This window comes from Paroedura picta, chromosome 8 (genome assembly GCF_049243985.1).
Source record: "Paroedura picta isolate Pp20150507F chromosome 8, Ppicta_v3.0, whole genome shotgun sequence".
NCBI lineage: Eukaryota > Metazoa > Chordata > Lepidosauria > Squamata > Gekkonidae > Paroedura > Paroedura picta.
The window spans coordinates 27,620,549-27,639,978 of record NC_135376.1 but is presented as its reverse complement, the minus strand read 5'-3'; the positions used below and the strand labels follow the sequence as shown (position 1 = coordinate 27,639,978).

The 19,430-nt window shown below is 41.8% G+C and overlaps 1 protein-coding gene and 1 pseudogene across 8 annotated transcripts in view; one reads left to right on the top strand and one right to left on the bottom strand.

Moving 5' to 3' along the window:
• RASA2 (RAS p21 protein activator 2) overlaps positions 1 to 19,430 on the top strand; it is a 53,558-nt gene that overhangs the window by 11,808 nt on the left and 22,320 nt on the right. For 7 of the 8 annotated variants that reach the window (XM_077348784.1, XM_077348787.1, XM_077348786.1 and 4 more), the window contains 4 exons: positions 7,265 to 7,341; positions 13,155 to 13,238; positions 14,115 to 14,187; positions 15,955 to 16,043. In XM_077348784.1, the coding sequence (XP_077204899.1) occupies positions 7,265 to 7,341; positions 13,155 to 13,238; positions 14,115 to 14,187; positions 15,955 to 16,043 (323 nt within the window). The remainder of the gene's footprint in view (positions 1 to 7,264; positions 7,342 to 13,154; positions 13,239 to 14,114; positions 14,188 to 15,954; positions 16,044 to 19,430) is intronic. The other variant, XM_077348785.1, reaches the window with a different exon arrangement.
• On the bottom strand, positions 1,296 to 2,443 carry LOC143842724 (complex I intermediate-associated protein 30, mitochondrial pseudogene; annotated as a pseudogene).

The following is a 19,430-nucleotide window of genomic DNA, read 5'->3' as shown; positions in this document are numbered from 1 at the left end:
AATTCATGTTGAAAACAATTCTTATTTTGTATATTACCATTGTTGTGAGCCAGCGTGATTAAGTAGTGAGCTCTGCCCTGGAGAACAAGGTTTGATTCCCTACTCCTCAATGTGCAACCAACTGGGTGACCTTGGGCCAGTCACAGTTCTCTCAGAATTTTCTCATCCCACCTACTTCAAAAGGTGCATATTGTGGGGAGAGGAAGGGAAGGCGATTGTACGCCTCTTTGAGATTCCTTAGGGTAGAAAAAACCAACTCTGTTTCTTCTTGATCAACTAGAACATAGATATTAATTTTCCCTTTATTTATTTGTTAATTAATTAATTAGTTAATTAGTTAGTTGATTATTTAATTAATTAGATTTTTAGCCTGCAACACTCCAGAGTCTCTTGGCAGAGTACGATATATAGCCACCATAAAACATGATCAAACCTCATCCCATAACAGAAATTTAGTATATTTTGAATACGAACTACTGCATAGTTCCTACCAGATGTGGTTTTCCATAAATTGTTCTGTGCTGTAAACCCACTGAATACATTAAACTATTGGAGTGTTCTCCTTTCAAAATAGACATTTAGTCTTGCGGTACCCAGAGACTATTCTAAAGCTTTTAGATTAAGGACCATATTTATTTGAAACATTAATTAATTAATTATATTTTTATACTGCCCTTCCCTGAGGCTCAGAGTAGTTCACATGGAACATAAAGAGTACATAAAACTTTGTTTCTTTATAATTTGACATATAAATGGACTGTAACAATATAACAATTATAATAGCAACCATAACTGAAAGTAGCAGTCTAATTCATAACAGTTCAAACAGATCCATGGTTCAGGTGTATGGGTTCTTGGAAGGGAAGTTCAGGGGCCATGCACATTACTGATTCTGGTCGACTTCAACCAAATGCCTGGTGGAAGAGCTCTTTTGCAAGCCCTGCAGAACTGTTTCAGATCTGTCAGGTTTCTGATTTCCTCCAGGCGCTCATTCCACCAGGTGGGGGCCAGGACAGAGAAGGCTGTGGCACTGGTTGAGGCCAAGCAGCTTCTTTTGGGCCAGGGATCAATCATCAATCAATATGAGGTTCTGTTTGCAATAGAAGACAGACAGATAGACAAATCTAATGTACTCTTTAACCTAATAAATGTGCCTCAAACTAATTAGTTTCACTTCTTACGCTGGACTAAACTCTGGAGTAGTCCTAAACCAATTCAAAAGACCGAGTTTTGCCAATGGTTGCTTTTGCTCAGATTAATCTACTTTGTCAGTTTAGATGCAGACTTCAGTCTAGTATGCCAGTGCTAATCTAACATTTGCCTCCTGCAGAAGGGATGCAAGTTTGAGTACTATGAATTGAAGCCCATATTCTTTTTCCTAGGATTTATTTCATGTAGCTCGTAGGCACATTCTTCTGTATATGCTCTGTCTTTGGCCAATGTAGTCAGTTTCCAAATGGAATGGGCTATCTATTTGGTCTCTTAAAGTGAATCCAAGTGTACTGATCTTGTTTAACCAGAGTTCATGCTGCTGATCCAGGATTCTGCCCCCCTTGACATAAAAAACTTGGAAAATGAAATCTTGATTTCTTCCCAGTATGGGCCCCTTGGGTAAACATGAAGTATGAGAGAAGTATGGGACTGCATAGAGGCTTATCATCCAAGGTCTATCATCACCACGAACACACATGTGCAGGCAATTGAAACTCGACAAATCATAAGGCTGTTTTCAATCGAAAGCAATAAGTTGTGGCTTAGATCTTGTGGCACAATATCCACTGTATCATGTCTCCATCCCAAGGTAGTTGAGTATTAAGAGTCACATACAACACAGCAGGCTGGTTATTCTTGCCTAGTTTTAGGTACACTTCACTTTTCCCTCCAATTTCACCATCAGAGGAGATTACCCATTGATTCAAATCTTCTTCACTGCAGAACTGCCATGTCAGTCTTGTCTGTTCCAGCATGTATTCCTCTAACGGATATCCCTTGGGCCCTTTCAGATGATTGTGTACTTCTTTTGCTAAGCGTCCAAAGTGTGTCTATAACCTTCTATTCCCTTCTGAAAACTAAAGTTAATCTTTGTCCATGATGGGGTCTTGTCAGGCACTGTTCCTGGTCTTTTACTACTCACTTGGTCTGCAGCCACTAGCAAGAGGTCTAAACGAGATACAAGCCATTTTGCCAATGAAACTGATTAAGCACCTTGAGAGATAAAGCCTTGGCAACCACAGAAACTTAGAATCTGCTTTGACAAACAACTTCAAAGCAAAAGAACAGATGTCTTTTTCCAGTTGAAGTTGCTCACTTTTATATTTTACGATGTTTAGTAAATGCTTCCCAGAAGCTTATGTTACATAGTGGTTGTGAGGGGAGGGGAAAATTTTAATCCCTGTTTAAGGATTTATATCTAGGTTACATCAAACAACTTGTTTCTAAACATCTTGTTAGCTGTTGATAATATAGACTTCCTTTTCTTTGATTATGGGAGTGTTCAGCTTGGAGAAGAGGAGGTTAAGAGAGGACGTGATTGCTTTCCCAACAGTCTTTCCCAACTTTTTTACTGTTGACAAACTCCCTAAAACAGTGGTCCCCAACCTGCGGGCCATGGCCCGGTGCTGGGCCGCAAAGGCCTTGGCGCCGGGCCGTGGCTCCTTCTTCCCTCCCCCCCAAGCGAGAAGCTCACCAGGCCTCGAGCAAATCGGCCGCCAAAGCGGCCCGGCAAGCTTCTTGTTTTGGGAGGGGGGGGGAAGAGAAGCTTGCCGAGCCGCAAGCTAATCGGCCGCTTTAGTGGCCGATTTGCTGGTGGCCCGGAGGGGTCGGGAGGGGGAGCCGCCGCCGCCAATATGGCGGCGGCGCAAACGCACGTGCGCGGCAGTCCGCGCACGTGCGTTTGCGCTGGGGCTGCCGTGCGTGCGCGGGCCTCCGGGCCACCCTCTCCCTCCACTCTGGAGCGGCGGTCCGCAGCGGGCGAAAGCTTGCGGACCGCTGCCCTAAAACATTCTTCAAGCTTCGAGAAACCCCGGAAGTGGTGTGATCATGCAAAATATGATTGGGAAGCATAGCTGTGTACACACCCACCCCTTCCCACCCCTTCCCACCCCTTCCAAGCCTATCATTGGTCATTGGGGGGGGGGGTTGTCACTTGGAGGAAGGCAGGGAGCTGTTCCTGTTGACAACAGAGGATAATACCCAGAGTAATGGGTTTAAACTACATGCAGAACAATACTAACTAGATAGATATCAGGAAAAAAAATAATTCCATTCAGCAGTGGAATAGGCTGCCTAAATATCTGTCTAGTCACTGCTTAAGACCAGCCTCATTGGCGATCTTTAAGCAGCAGCTGGACAGATACTTAACATGAATAGTTTAGACTGAACCTGCAGTGAGCAGGGGGTTGGCCTATATGGCTCCTTCCAATTCTATTATTCTATATCTGAAGAGCTGGATGGAGTCACTGAAGCAGTAGGTGCAAACTTAAATGGACTCCGAGGAATGGTGGAGGACAGGAAGGCCTGGAGGATCATTGTCCATGGGGTCGCGATGGGTCGGACACGACTTCGCACATAACAACAACAACAACAAATATCTGAAGACCCACCAAAATTGTTTTAGCACTTGAAAAGCTGTGAGGGAATAGAGACCTCATCTTGTCATGCTTTGGGCCTGATCAGGATTGGGCTCTGGCACCATTTTTTAATCACTTCATTAGGCTTTAAAATGGCAGCAGCATCCATGGGTTGGGCCTGTGGATACTATCATGTTTAGTTGGCCCTCCGCTGCATAGAATGTGATGTGATATTGGTGTCTAGATAGGTCTCTAATACGGACATTGCTGTCTAGGGTTTTTTTTTTTTTAGAGGTCTGTACAATATCTGAAGCTATCATGCCTACCTTCTCAGTTTGCAGACCATTACTAGCCATTACTAGCATATTAAAAGTGGGGTCCTCTCCCCAATTTTAAAATGCTATAAACTGACCCATAAAAGCTGAAAACTGTTTTTGAGATGCCAAACTTTGATTGGAAAAATGCCAGTGGTTTGATGTTGTATTGACGTTTAAATAATCTCAGTACAACTGTTTAAACATAAATCATCCATCAACATCAATCAGTGCACGATGGGGCAGTGGGATCTGATTACGTCCCAGTTGGAGAAAGTGAGCAGTTTAGCCACAGTTGAGCTTGTTCAAGTCGGCCTAAGTTGACTAGTTTAATCTGCACTGATACCAGGTACATTCCCTTAATTAATTAATTATTTTCTTACATAGTGTTAATTATTTTCAGGAGAGCTGAATTTTTCACAGGCTTTTTAGAAAAGGATATATTTCAAGCAGCCTGCATGGATTGAAATACGTAATCATTTTGCCAGGCATTCATAGTGCACTAGTAGTAGTTAAATAGATATGCTCAGTGTCTGAGCCCGGAAGAGTTCTGACAGTGATTTATTTATTGCTTCCTAAATAACACGCCTTGCTTGTTTAGGGTGTGTGCATGTACACACATTGCAGTACTAGTAATTTATTTCCTAGTTGGTGTGCATATTTTTAGGGCCATTCGTTAAAATGTAATACTTATACAGTTGTTGAATACTACCTTAGCCCTCCATGCTGTTCTGAGGTTACTATTTTGATCTTTATAAATCATATTGAAATATAACTATGAAGTTCTGTTGGAGGGTCTTCATTTATTTTATTCCTCGTATATGGAGCCAAAATAAGATACTATCTCTTAGATTCTAATAATGTAAATATTCAATAGTAAGAAACTAAATAGAACATCACGTGAAATTGCCTTAAACTTATTTATTTATTTATTTATTTATTTATTTATTTATTTATTTATTTAAGAAGAAAAGAAAAAAGAGTTGGTTCTTATATGCCGCTTTTCCCTACCCGAAGGAGGCTCAAAGCGGCTTTACAGTCACCTTCCCATTCCTCTCCCCACAACAGACACCCTGTGGGGTGGGTGAGGCTTGAGAGAGCATTGATATCACTGCCCGGTCAGAACGGTTTTATCAGTGCCGTAGCGAGCCCAAGGTCACCCAGCTGGTTGCAAGTGGGGGAGTACAGAAACGAACCCGGCATGCCAGATTAGAAGTCCACACTCCTAACCACTACATCAAACTGGCTCTCCCATAACTTGGCTCATGGTAGGTTACAATCATAAATACACATTTAAAAACCTCTAAAACAATAAAATCCGTATAAAGAGCCACCGTTCAGGCAGCAAAAGATCTCACCACACCCCGATATAACAGACTCTATGATGGCACAGTGCCTCAGCAGGAATTCCTGATGACCTGGCTAGTCAGTGAGGGGCCTAGGTATAATTCGGCCTCAACCAAAGACTTGACAGAAGAGCTCCATCTTGCGGGCCTTGCAAAACTGAGGAAGAAATTGGTGCCAAACAGGTCAGGGAGTCAGTGTGGACTGGAGTCAAAGGGTTATCTGTAATGATGACATTGCTTAGATGAATAATAAAAACAAAGAACTTGTAGCATAGTTATGTATTCAATTCTTTATTAGCATCATATATGAATACATGAAAGGGCGTATACTGAATCAGACCCTTCATCCATCAAAGTCAGTATTAAGACCTTCTGTATGCCAAGCTGATGCTCTAGCACTGAGCTACAGCTTCTTCCAAATAGACAGAACAGGTTTACAGTATGTCTGGGTCCCTTTGGACACGCAAGAACAACTTGGTGGGCTTTAAAATAGCTATTTTATGTTGCCCAGTCATCTACTTTCACCTTACATAGTCATTGTATTTGGATTCATAGCATTTTAAATTGTATAATGTGTGAGAGTCACCATTTCTTTAACAAGAGAATTGTGAATTGTTTTTCAAAGTATACCTAGTGGTTTCAGTAATCTATGAAAATGTGGTATAGCAACGTATCTTGGTGCACAGATTCCCTTCCAGGAATGTTGCAAGATTATTAACACAAAAATTACATTGATGGATCAGGCCAAAGATCTATCTATTTTGTCTCTCATTTTCCTAAGATACCTCAGGTAAATGTTGCAAATAGGGTATGATTGGTAGCCAACTGTTATCAAAGGCATGCTGTTTCTGAATATGGACGTTCCCCTTGGTAACATGGAGGATGGCCATTGGTTTTGAACCAAAATGTTGTCTTCACACTTCCCTATGTCAGGGTGGGTACTTGGTTATAGTACAGTATTTCCTGCAGCATTTAAATACGTTAATAGTTATTATAATAGTTGCTTTCAAGTATGGCAAAAGTTATCAGTTTCAAGCCCTATCACTGGACATATTTATTTATCTAATAGTGATCAAATACTTTTTTCCCATTCTTTTGTGACAAGCTTTGAAGCTTAATAATTTAGCCAATTAAAATCTAAAACTGTTGGATATTGCCTGGGTATGAATCATTTGACATCTTTAAGTTCATCCCTTATGTCAGCTGTCCCCAAACTCCGGTCTGGAGACCAGTACTGGTCTGTGGATTAGTTGGTACTGGGCTGCGGCTCCTCCTCGTCCTCCTCCCTGGCTGCTGCCTCGGGGGCTGCTCTGCCACTCTGCCGCCGGCTCACCTTTGGTGCTCTCCAGCGACCACCATGGCTGGGGCTCCCCCTCGGTGTGGCACTGCACAGCTGCTGCTGGCAGTGCCCCCCAGCAGGCGGCAGGAAGTCAAGGGCGCCAGCGGGAAAGCAAGTGGAGCAGGGGCTCGGGCAGCGGCGGTGACATCCCTCAGCAAAGGACTAACCCCTGGTCCTCAGTAAAATTGTCAAGCGTTGACTGGTCCCTGGTGATAAAAAGGTTGGGAACCACTGCTGTATGTGGTTCTTCCACAGAAAGAAAGATGAAGCAACATTTAAACTCTAGGTTTTTAACCACATGACTTGAGAAGGCATGACTAATGTACTCAGGGTTGCCATAAAGTTTGTATGAGTTGTAAGCTTCCATGTTACATCATTTATATTCATAAGGTGGAAGAGACAAAGTACAGATTATGATTTTACAGTGAAATGTGCTTGATCTCATGGTACTTAGTGGAGGTTCTTTGGTCAACAGTATAAAAATCATCATATAATCTTCCCTAGGAATCTACAAAGGGCAAATTTACTACCTTTAGACTTTGCAATCGAGCTGCTCTTTTTCCTGCTACTAGTTTTCCTGATAACCTTGTAGAAGCCAGAAAAAACTTTTAAGAACATATAGTATTTTATTTGTTGTATACCAAGTGATATGATTGACATGGGGTTTTTCAAATGAAATTTTTTTTTCATTGACAGGGGAAAGTTCATCTTGAATTAAAACTGAATGAACTGATTACAGATAATGGATCAGTCTGTCAACAGCTAGTAGTACAGTAAGAATATTTATAAATTCTTTTTCTGGTTTTGCTCGCTGGAGGTCTGCCCAGGGGAGGGCTGGGAATGGTATTTTCTTTATGGCTGGGGTTTGTTTTTTCTTACTGAAAATTAATTGTTTTAAGTTGGGGTTTTTATTCTGTAACCCGCCACAAGCCAGCTTGTCTGGAAGTGGTGGGTAACAAATTGAATTAAATAAATAGCAGTAATATCAGGGCTCTCTCGGGAGAGGAGAGGGAAGGCGATTGTAAACCGCTTCAGGACTCCTTCTAGTAGAGAAAAGCAGCATATAAAAGCAACTTTTTTTCTATGGACATATTAAACATTGCAGAAATTACATAGTAAGATAATATGTACTATACACAGTGGTATAGTCCACAGTCAGTTTCCCTTCTTTAAAGCACCTTTCCAAACCATGCCATTATAGATATGCCAGAATACCTTCCTGAATTATTCCATTTCTCATAATATGCAGAGTGCCAAAAGAGTGGCAGCCTTCCTGACTTCTTTATGCAGGCCATTCCATACAGTGGGAGCTGCAACACTGAATGCTTATCTGCCCATTTGCAGGGTGGCAGAAAGCCATGAGTGAAGCTGTCATGTTTTAACATGGCAGGAGAGACGGTCCTGCAGATATGAGGTTCAAGACCATGAAAGGCTTTGTATGTGATAGCAGATATCTTGAATTGTAACTGAATTGTAACTAGTAACTGATGAGCAGCTAGTGCAATTCATGTAGAATAGGAGTAATATGTATGTTCTGCCTAGCTCCAGGTTGCCTTCCAGGAAATCCAATGTTGTTACGGTAGTCTAGTTTGGATGTCACCATGGCATAGATACAGTTTGGTGAGATCAGCCAAGTCAAAGTAGGGAGCAACTTCTGGGTGAAATTGGTATGCCTGATTGCTTTGACGAATATTTTCTTAGTTTGCATATTAGAAATCTTCTAAAGCAACACAATGGCTTCAGAAGATATAATAAGAACAACTCACTGCAGTAATCATAAAAAAGATGAAGTAATCAGACAAAACCATGATAGTACTAATTGAGAGTTTATAGTAAATTCAGGGACATCTAAGAATTGTATTACCAAAATACTTATTTGGGTTCAATGTCACTGTTAGTTGAGGATTCCAGTAGATAATTCAAGAATTTTTCCAAGTCTTCAAAAAGCTTTTTCTGAGCTAGTACTTTCCCCAGACAATTAGAAGTCAATATAATTGTACTTGAGATCCAAGTCTTATTTAGCCAGCTTATTATTAATCAGGTTCCCAGACTAAAAGTGTCATCCTAGCAGTAAGCACCATATTTCCTACTAATATAGAACGGCTACATCACCCAGATGTACTGATGCTGTACTGAGATGCTGTAAATTAAGTTTGAACCTATTATCTAAGAAACAATATACTTTACTAGAATTTGGTAATCCTATAGCCATTTTATCATAGGATAGACTCCAGTAGAATGTCTTCTCTGTTACTTTTATAAGATGAGACACTATAAATATTTTCTCAGACTTAAAAGAGCACCTGATTTTGAACTGCCACATCTTCAGATACATCCTTGATCAGGGGTAATCAAATTGCGGCCCTCCAGATGTCCATGGACTACAATTCCCATGAGTCCCTGCCAGCATTTGATGGCAGGGGCTCATGGGAATTGTAGTCCATGGACATCTGGAGGGTCGCAGTTTGACTACCCCTGTCCTAGATTTCCTCAGAAATTGATTGTTTTCCTCAGGTTGGCTTCAGCACAAGATTTCCACTTGTACTAGAGTTTTTGTGGAAGTGCAATAAAAAGACCACAGTAGCCACTTGTGTTCAGTTAAATTCATTGTATCCCCACTTGTATTTTCCCCACATATACAGCCAGTTATTATAATATATTAGGGAGAAAAGCATGATCTTTGACACAAGGTCTTGCACAAACAGTACTGTGTTACGTCCATTTATTACCTCTTACACATCACTGGATTGAAAACACTGAGGTTCATTTATACTGTCGTTACCTGCAGCAAGGCCATACATTGATGAAATCAGCCTATTAACTTTTTCTGTTTTTTTGTAATAGTATACGTCTAGATTGTGTTTAAAGAGTTATTCGTGTGAAGGCAGTTTTGGCCTCATTTGTACAATTAATCTGTATACTTTTCAACAAAAGTTAGCACTCTGAATTATAAAATATGTCTCAAATTAATGTCATAATCCCCATAGAATTCACACAGAAGCAACACTAAAAAAAATAGACAATAGTAGGTAGTGCAGCTCAGTTGGCAGGCTTATTCTGAAAGACTTGACAAAGAGGTATGTGCTAATGACATGTAAGAGAAGCCTAATTTTTATTCTTTTATTAAAATACATTACTAATAGTGGGTTTTGATCTTATATCAGCAGTTCTTTGCACCCAGGAGTTCCTAGAGTAGCAGACTAGCTGTTAAGATCCAGACCATTTATGGCTTTGAAGCTGAAAACTAGCTCCTTGAACCAGGTCCAGTAATGCTGGCAACCAGAGGAGCTATTTATACCACAAATGTGATGAGTTCCTACTTTTTATTGCAGTCACCAAAACATAAAGTGGTTGCGGTCTCAGTCAGTTAACATTTATAAACAGTCTACACTTGCAGTCCTCTGTAGAGCACAGCATTTTAATCTGGAAGACCCTGACACATGTTTGATAATGGACAGATCCTCCTGTATTAGCAATGGGTGCAACTGGGGTAGCAGGCAATAATAGGCAACTAGAGCCACCGTTATTACCTAAATTTCCAGAACTGAGAGGAAGGAAGTGTCCAAACATATCCAGAATAGGCAGCCCCTAACATTCTCTTACCTGGGTTGACCTTAAGTTTATGCACTCTTACCCAGTGAGTTACTCGTTTCAAGAACCCACTGAGGACTCTCAGTCTAGAATTTGAATTCTAGTTATTGTATTTTAAATTGTCGATGGAATGTCATCTTTTGCTGTTTTATATTTTTATTATCCCATTGTGAAGACCTTCGGCCAAAACAATAAAAGCTACCTATATCTGAAAAGAAGAAATAGAGTTAATGCTTAGCATACTTCCCATCACTGTGTTATATTCAGGAGCATGGTGCACCAAATTTAAACCTTATAGAATAGTCTTTACGGGTTGCCTTGTAGTGTCCCAGTGTCTGTCTATTACTAGCCTTGCTAGTTTGTAGTATGGGGTCAGTAGAGGTCTCTCGTTTTAATCATATCCACCACTGTGTTGTTTAGCCAGGGTACTCTTGGTTTGTTTTCTTTAGTAGGCACATCTGTGTGTTTACTTATCATTGTTTATACAATCCTTCAGTCTAGGGCAGGGGTCCTCAAACTTTTAAAACAGGGGGCCAGTTCACTGTCCCTCAGACCATTGGAGGGCCGGACTATCGTTTTTTTAAAAAAAAAACTGAACAATTTCCTATGTATACTGCACATATCTTATTTTGAAGATAAAATGAAGAAGCCTCACCAGTGCCCATATTGGTGGAACTCCACTTTTATTTCAGGCTCAAACTGGTGTGGTGTGGGAACCGGCACAATTACAGAGTCGGTCCCTCCACCACCATTCCAGTTCACACTACCCTGTGCAAACTGCACTGCGATTTGTGAACTCGCATAGGAATCTGATTGCATAGGTGAGATTAAGACCCATGCAATCAGATTCCACTGCAGGAAAAAAGAAGGCACATATGCCTTTTTTCTTCCAAATTTAATGTGAGTTCAGCCATACAAGCACATGGCTGAACTCGCACTGCTCAGAGATCACAACAGTGTGAACCAGGGCTTACACAGCACACAGCATACAACATCATACACAACTGAATAGCAATCAGAATATAAATGCAGTTTGGTGTAGTGGTTAGGAGTGTGGACTTCTAATCTGGCATGCCAGGTTCAATTCTGCACTCCCCACATGCAGCCAGCCACCTTGGGCTCACCACAGCACTGATAAAGGCTGATCTGACCGAGCATGAATCTCAGGGCTCTCTCAGTCTCACCCACCTCACAGGGTGTCTGTTGTGGGGAGAGGAAAGGGAAGGCGGCCGTAAGCCACTTTGAGTCTCCTTCGGGTAGAGAAAAGCGGCATATAAGAACCAACTCTTCTTCTCCTTCAGTAATCTCAGGGCTCTCTCATCCTCCCCTCCCTCACAGGGTGTCTGTTGTGGGGAGAGGAAAGGGAAGGCGGCCGTAAGCCACTTTGAGTCTCCTTCGGGTAGAGAAAAGCGGCATATAAGAACCCGCTCTTCTTCTCCTTCAGTAATATCAGGGCTCTCTCATCATCCCCTCCCTCACAGGGTGTCTGTTGTGGGGAGAGGAAAGGGAAGGTGACTGTAAGCCACTTTGAGACTCCTTCGGGTAGAGAAAAGCAGCATAGAAGAACCAACTCTTCTTCTTCAGTAATCTCAGGGCTCTCTCAGCCTCACCTCCCTCACAGGGTGTCTGTTGTGGGGAAGGGAAGGGGATTGTAAGCCGCTTCAGATTCCTTCAGGTAAAGAAAAGCGGCATATAAGAGCCAACTCTTCTTCTTCTTCTACTGTCAATTAAATTGGGTTTCCTACTCCTTCGCTGTCTGCAGAGCTGGATTAAGTTCCCATGCAATAACACTGAGCACTGACCATTTGCATTTCCTCTGAGCACTGACAATTTGCATTATCATTGTTATGCCACCCACCTAGAAACCACCCCAACCAACTAACCAACTTCAAAAAAAGGCTCTCCTTATGTTAAAAAAAAATCCTAATTGTTTTAATGTGGTGGGGGGGCGGGTCTCTCTTCGGAGGAAGGCAGCAAAAAGAGCTTGGCAAAAGAGATCCGACGGGAAGGTAGGGGGGGTAAAGATTAAAATCCTTGCAAGAGCAGTTTTTCTAAGGCAGCCGCTGTGCGCTGCAGACCCTGCGCTGCGTTGTAAACCTCATTTTCCTGTTGCTACTCTTAGCTCAAGCCAACTAACCAACTTAAGAAAAAAGGCTCTCCTAACGTAAAAAAAAAATCCTAGCTTGTTTTTAACCTCGATCAGGCAGCCGCTGGCTTTCCACAGGCACACTCGTTATCCCTCCAATCACACCAGAGACAGAGGAAGAATGAAGAGACGGAGAAAAGGCGGGACTCAGAGATTGCAGCTCAAATTTCACACATGCGCACCGCAGGGAGTCGGCTGCTGACAGGCGGCTGGAGGGAAAAACACCCGGCGGGCCAGATAAAAATCGTCCGGGGGCCGGATTTGGCCCGCGGGCCGTAGTTTGAGGACCCCTGGTCTAGGGTGTAGGCCAAGTAGGTTTTTAGTAGGAGTTTGAATTTCTGCTAACACTCACCTGTCTACTTGCTGTGTGAAGTAGGGCTACTGCATAGTGGTTTCTCAGTGCCACCAGTCATAAGCAAAAGCTACTTTGCTGCTCTGAATCATACATAGGTTTTATTTGTTTTGTTTTTATATAACTCCTGTCATCCAGTATGAAATTTGAGACAACATGCATCATTCTCCATTTCAAGCACTGACCAAACCTTTACTTGCTTGATCATGTGCTTTCCAACTATAACCAGGACTTTGTTGATCCCTGCAAAGAATGTAACATATAGCCTGAGCCTGAATTTTCAGTCAATGCAATGAAAACTAGATATGAAGGGCATCTGATCATGTATACTTTATTTTATTGAAGCAAAGCTCAAACTTGAATGCTGCAGACACAGGAAAGTTTAAAATGTAGAACTTGCAGTAACTCAATGTGTCTTTGTCATTAGACTTGAAATGTTTTTAACAAAATATTGATTGACTTAATTTGTACTTTGATATTTCCCCAAAAAATTGTAGCTTGAAGGAATGTCATGGCCTGCCTCTTATCAATGGACAAAATTGTGACCCTTATGCTACAGTGTCTGTTGTGGGCCCTTCAAGGTAATAATTTAAAATGTGCTGAAGTATAAAATATTGAACTAAGGACCAACCTTCATGAGAGACTGCATGTCCATGATTGGATTTCCCATCTCTTTAAACTTAAATAGTCATGGGAGGTGAAATTTGGACTGCTGGGTATTACTTCTTCCTGCCACTGCCAATGTGAATTGTTCCCCCTGGAATAATTGTTTTTTGGCTGAATAAATATCTTTTCCAGTGAGCTGATCTGTATCTGAGGGAAGTGCACAAAATGAAAGGCTTTTTTTTTAAATTTCCCAGTCTTAATCTAAGTTATCCCCCTTCCTCGTCTGCTATTTAGGATTTAGGGATGGGAGGTTGAATCACAGATCACTAATGTTTGTTTTAGTTATGCACTAAAATGAAAATTGTTAGTGATTGAGAGATGTTAATTTTCAGAAATCAGTGTGTAGAAATCTTGTTGAACAATAGAATATGGTGTTAAGCACAACTTTAGGAGAAGATTTGTATATTAACAAATAATGCCTTTATTATGCTGTGATGCAACTTCTGTCAGATATTTAATTTAACTGAAGAATAACTTCTCAATTAAAACTAGAATGTTCATAACATGTAGGGCTATTTGCTGTTACCTTTGGAAGCATCTGAAATCAGATTTTTAAAGGAGTGTGTTAAATGCTGACTGATGAAGGAACTAGACCCGTTTTGGCTTCTATATCATATGCTGATAACTAACATATTGCCCAAATCCTGATGGATACAGTTGCTTGTGGCCAATATCTACAAATAAACTTACTGTAATGTTTGAGCATATATAAAATTTACATGTAGTTATCTAGCTGTGTTATATCTGTGTGTTTAAGTTCTATATAGTAAAGCTGTGCTATATTGGAACAGGAATGACCAAAAGAAGACAAAAGTAAAGAAGAAAACAAGCAACCCACAATTTAATGAAACATTTTTTTTTGAGGTAACTAATTTCCTATCAGTCTGTTAGTGTGTTGCCTATTTATGCTGTTTTAACTTCTCCAAAGCTATTAAAATGCTAAATGTGAAGCAAAAAAATTCTTTATTGTACAGCATAACTGGTGTACTTGGCATCAAAAATGTTTGTAGGCAAGAAATAGGATCCAATCTAAACTAGATATTGAGGAAAACAACAGGGGAGAAAAGGTGGCATGTGATGGATGTCAGCAGCATAATTTACATGTACTGAATTTAATTATAGTTGGAAACAAAGTCTAATATGTTTAGTTGGAGGCTTTATGAAATAGGTGTAGATTAAGGATAGATTAAGGAAGAGAAAGGAGTATTTAACACATATTGAGGGAAGGTGTTCCAGACAAAAGAAGCAGTAAGGGAGAATGAGTTAGAGATTAACAGTGCAATTTGTGCAGACTAACACCAGTTTAAGACCACTGATCCCATCCCATCTGAGAGCCAGTTTGGTGTAGTGGTTAGGAGTGCAGACTTCTAATCTGGCATGCCAGGTTCGATTCTGCACTCCCCCACATGCAGCCAGCTGGGTGACCTTGGGCTCGCCACGGCACTGATAAAACTGTTCTGACCGAGCAGTGATATCCGCGCTCTCTCAGCCTCACCCACCCCACAGGGTGTCTGTTGTGGGGAGAGGAACGGGAAGGCGCTTTGTAAGCCGCTTTGAGCCTCCTTCGGGTAGGGAAAAGCGGCATATTACCGTTTACCCCCCAGCAAGCTGGGTACTCATTTTACCAACCTCGGAAGGATGGAAGGCTGAGTCAACCTTGAGCCGGCTGCTGGGATTGAACTCCCAGCCTCATGGACAGAGCTTCAGACAGCATGTCTGCTGCCATCTCACTCTGCACCACAATATACCAAATGGTATGGGTTGAACTCCCAGTTCTTCCTCTCGTGCTTTGGACAAGGGTAAAACCTTTGTTTTACCCTTGAGGCAACCATTGATGGGAGTGAGTTACACTTCAAAAATAACACCATCCTATCCCTGTTTGTGCTGCATGCTCTCTCCGCTACATCCATGGTCTCTTGATAAAGCCAGTTTAAGAGGGAGAGGCAAGGGATAATTTTGACTCTGTGTTGTCATCCTGCTGTAACAAGGGGGTCTGTACATGCATCCTACAAATTAGGTCTGCTATATATTTGCATATATCAAAGGTTGGTAGTTCTACCTAAATAAATTTCTAATCCTTATCTAGGAAAAGACACCTGGGTTTAGGGAAAGTTATTGTAGATCAGATTTGAGTAGTGTTCTCTTGAGACATTTCAGGAATTCTTAGTCAATTTCTGCAGTAATCAAAATAAAATTAAAAGTTGTATAGTGATGACAGCACAATTCTGGGCTTCCTCTGGCAAAAAGAAATCCCTCAAGCCACTTGAATTTGACTGCAGTGTTGTTGCTCCTTCGAAGAGTTATGGAAATTACTTTGCCTTTTACGTAAAATGTAAACATTCTTTTAGGCATCAAGACTACATGGCAGCCATCAAAATAACATTGCTGATGGCAGTTGTTCTCCTTCACCAATGTAAATCCTACATAGCTTGTTTATCCAGAATGAGATCATAAATCAGACCACTACTAAGGTGATTCTAAAACTCTAAGAATGTGTTAGTTTGGCTGTTTTCTTATATTTCCGGCTATAGGGGAATGTCATTGGCTTTTATAGAGTATAACTAGGTTTAGGAAGTTATAGATTTCAAAATGGGTACTGCAAAAGAAGAAACAAATTACTTTTACTTACAGGTAACCAGGTCCAGTAGTTACACCAAAAAGTCACAGTTTCAGGTGGAAGAAGAAGATATTGAGAAGCTGGAAGTCAGGTACATTCTTAAGTATGTTGTATGAAACAGTCAGTGCTGTTTTATAATAAAAATTAAGAAGTTACTAAATGCTGAAAACTAGCAAGACAGTCCTCTATTTTGGGGAAAGAACCTCTCTATTTGAAAAAACGCTTAAACTCATTCAAATGCTTTCAAAGTTTGCACAGTCCAGCTGACAGAATCTAGTTGTGAAATTACAAGTTTGGTATATTTGACAAAAAAAGAATATATTATCAACCCAGAACTTGAATGCTATCTTTGCCAATTCCCTTTCTTGTGGTGTTAAGATACTGAGGATCTGCTGTTGGCTCTTCTTAACTTCTTCTTGGGGTGTGGAGAGAAGGAGTGCACAAACTGAAGCTTCAGTCTCCTACTTGCTTTGCTTTGTAAAATCGCCTTTTCCACTCAGGCTTGAGGAGAGACTAGCAGAGCTGCTAAGAATTGTATTGCAGTAATAAAAACAAATATATCCCCATTAAATCATCACAGACTCAACCTGTTAAACACCATATCAAGCATCTTTGTAGCATTTTCAAGAGATTCTTTCTAAGATGACATCTCTGCTCTGATTTTGAGCAGAGGCCAGATATATATAATATAGTGAAAGGGTGGGTACCAAAGAATGCTGGGCAAATCAGCTCACATGTGGAGTCCCACAGGGAGCAGTCCTCTCTCCTATCCTATTTAACACCTTTATGCACCCACTTGCTCAGCTGGTCATAGAATAATAGAGTTGTAAGGTACCTCCTGGGTCATCTAGTCCAACTCCCTGCACTATGCAGGACACTCACAACCTTATCGCTCATCCACTGTAACCTACCACCCCCCTTGAACCTTCACAGAATCAGCCTCTCCATCAGATGGCTATACAGCCTCTGTTTAAACATTTCCAAAGATGGAGAACCCACCACCTCTCGAGAAAGCCTGTTCCACTGAGACACCACTCTGTTAGGAGCTCCTTCCAAATGTTTAGACGGAATTTCTTTTGAATCCCATTGGTTCTGGTCTGTCCCTCCGGAAGCTTGGGCTGGGATGTCACCATTATGGGGCACTTTATGAAATCCCTAGACGATTATGAGCATTTTGCCAATGTGATACTACGATTACTACTATGACAGTATATTGGAAGAGCAACCACTGACGAAGATAGAACAGAAAGCGGGTCACTTAACCTAGGATCCCGTTTTGGTTGACTCTTTATGTTTGACCATATGTTTGACCATTTAGACTTTGTTATAACCTTTTCACTTATAAACATAGAGAAGACTACTATATCATTGCGCCTCGTGATTTCCTTTTTTCTTCTGAGTCCACATTGAGGAATCCACGGTTCTATACTTGACCATTATGTAGATTAGTGGTCCCCAAACTTCTTGTGGTCGAGGACCGCCTCCGAGGGTGGGAGAGAGCCAGCGGTCTGGCCGCCGCAGCTGAGCATAAACGCGCACACGCAGTTGCCGCGCATGCGCATTTTCGCCACCAGGTGGAGTTGCTGCACGTGCACATTTTCGCTAGCAGGGGGCGCAAACACTCATGTGCGGCAGCTCCGCGCGTGCGCGTTTGCGTCACTGGCGTGCCGGTGGCCGCGCCTGCCTCTTTCCCCCCTCTTGATGTGGGGAGGAGGCAGGCGTGGCCGCTGGCGGCCCGGTACTATAGCCTTCGCAGCCCGGTACCGGGCCGCGGACCAGGGGTTGAGGACCCCCGATGTTGATGACATCCAGTTTTTCCTCCTGATGGATAACTGCCCTGATTCTTCCCCTGAATCCTTAGCCAGATGACTTGAAGCAGTGATGAGGTAGCTCAAGCAGTGTCATCTGAAGCTCAACCCTTCAAAGACGGAGGTCCTGTGGCTGGGCAGGAAGGGTCCAAGCAAGGAAGCATGCCTACTCAACCTGAATGAACTATAACTAACAGTAGCTCACTCCACGAGGAACCTGGGTGTGATTCTTGGTGCCTCCCTTTCCAATGACACACAGATCATGAGAGTAGCACAGCAGGCCTTCTACCATCTGCGCCCAGCCAAGCTACTAGCGCCCTACTTGGCCCCAGAACATCTGGCTACAGTGATCTATGCCACGGTAACCTCTAGACGGAGCTTCTGTAACTCACTCTACGCAGGCCTTCCTTTAACCTTGACCCAGAAACTGCAACTGGCCCAGAATGATGCGGCCAGGATCCTCACAAATACACTGTTGAGGTCCCGCATCTGGCCTGACCTTCAACAACTTCACTGGCTCCCAGTTGACTTCTGGATAAGGCTTAAGGTTCTGGTAACCACCTTCAAGGCTATAAGAGATCTGAGCCCAATGTATCTGGGAGACCACCTCTCTTACCTGTACCCCCCAAAGAGTGTTACGTTCTGCCACCACCAACTGGCTGAGGATCACTGGCCCCAAAGAAGCACGTTGGGCCTCAACCAGGCCTTCTTTGTCCTGGCTCCTACCTGGTAGAATGATTCCCCTGAAGAGATCAGGACCCTGCCTGAACTCCCAAAATTCTACAGGACCTGTAAAAGGGAGCTCCTCCACCAGGCATTCGGTTGAGGCTGACAGAATTAACACCATTCAGCTGCCCCCAGACATCACAGACATCCTTCCTTATCCTGAACCCATTTGACCCCCTACAGGTTCTGTTCAAAAAGTTCTGTTGTATTGTTAATTGTTATGTTATTGTTATTCAATACTGGTTCTTACTGTTATTGTTACTGTTATGATTATTGTTATTATGGTTACAATGTGTACTCCTATGTTGTATATAAACCACCCTGAGCCTTGCGGGAGGGCGGTATAGAAATATAATAAATAAATACATTCAGGAGGATAACTTCTTAATGAGGTATAACTGCTTTGTTCAGATACTGTACCCAACTAAAAGAAATCATAGTTTAATTAGTTAACCATATATAGAATGACTGGACTGATCTTGGGCAATTCCATACAGTTAAAATCATTGTTTGTGATACCCTGAACCAACCCAGCTTGTGTTTATATTTCGCTTAACTGATCTAAAAGATTGTCTGAGTGTAAGGAACAGTTTGTTAATTTGCTTCCAAATGAATGCCATTGAGTTTGGGACATTCCCATTAATTATATCACAATAGATCTCTCTTATACGGTAAGCAAACAACAGTCATACCACAACACATCTGGATTTTATTTTCTTCTTCTTAACATATGTGCCGTCTTAGCAGAAATGTTGGTGAGGTAAGATTCAAGAACTCAGAGTGCATGCCTCTGAAAGTCTGCAGTAGCTTCTTAGGTTGTGAGACCTGAAGATGTTTTATATTTTAAAAAGCATGTGTCAGTGAAGTGCTACAGAAATGACAGACTGATAATAAATAGGAATTGTAAGAGTAAAAATAAATTATAAATGCCTGAGAAGAAACTGGTTGTGTCACTT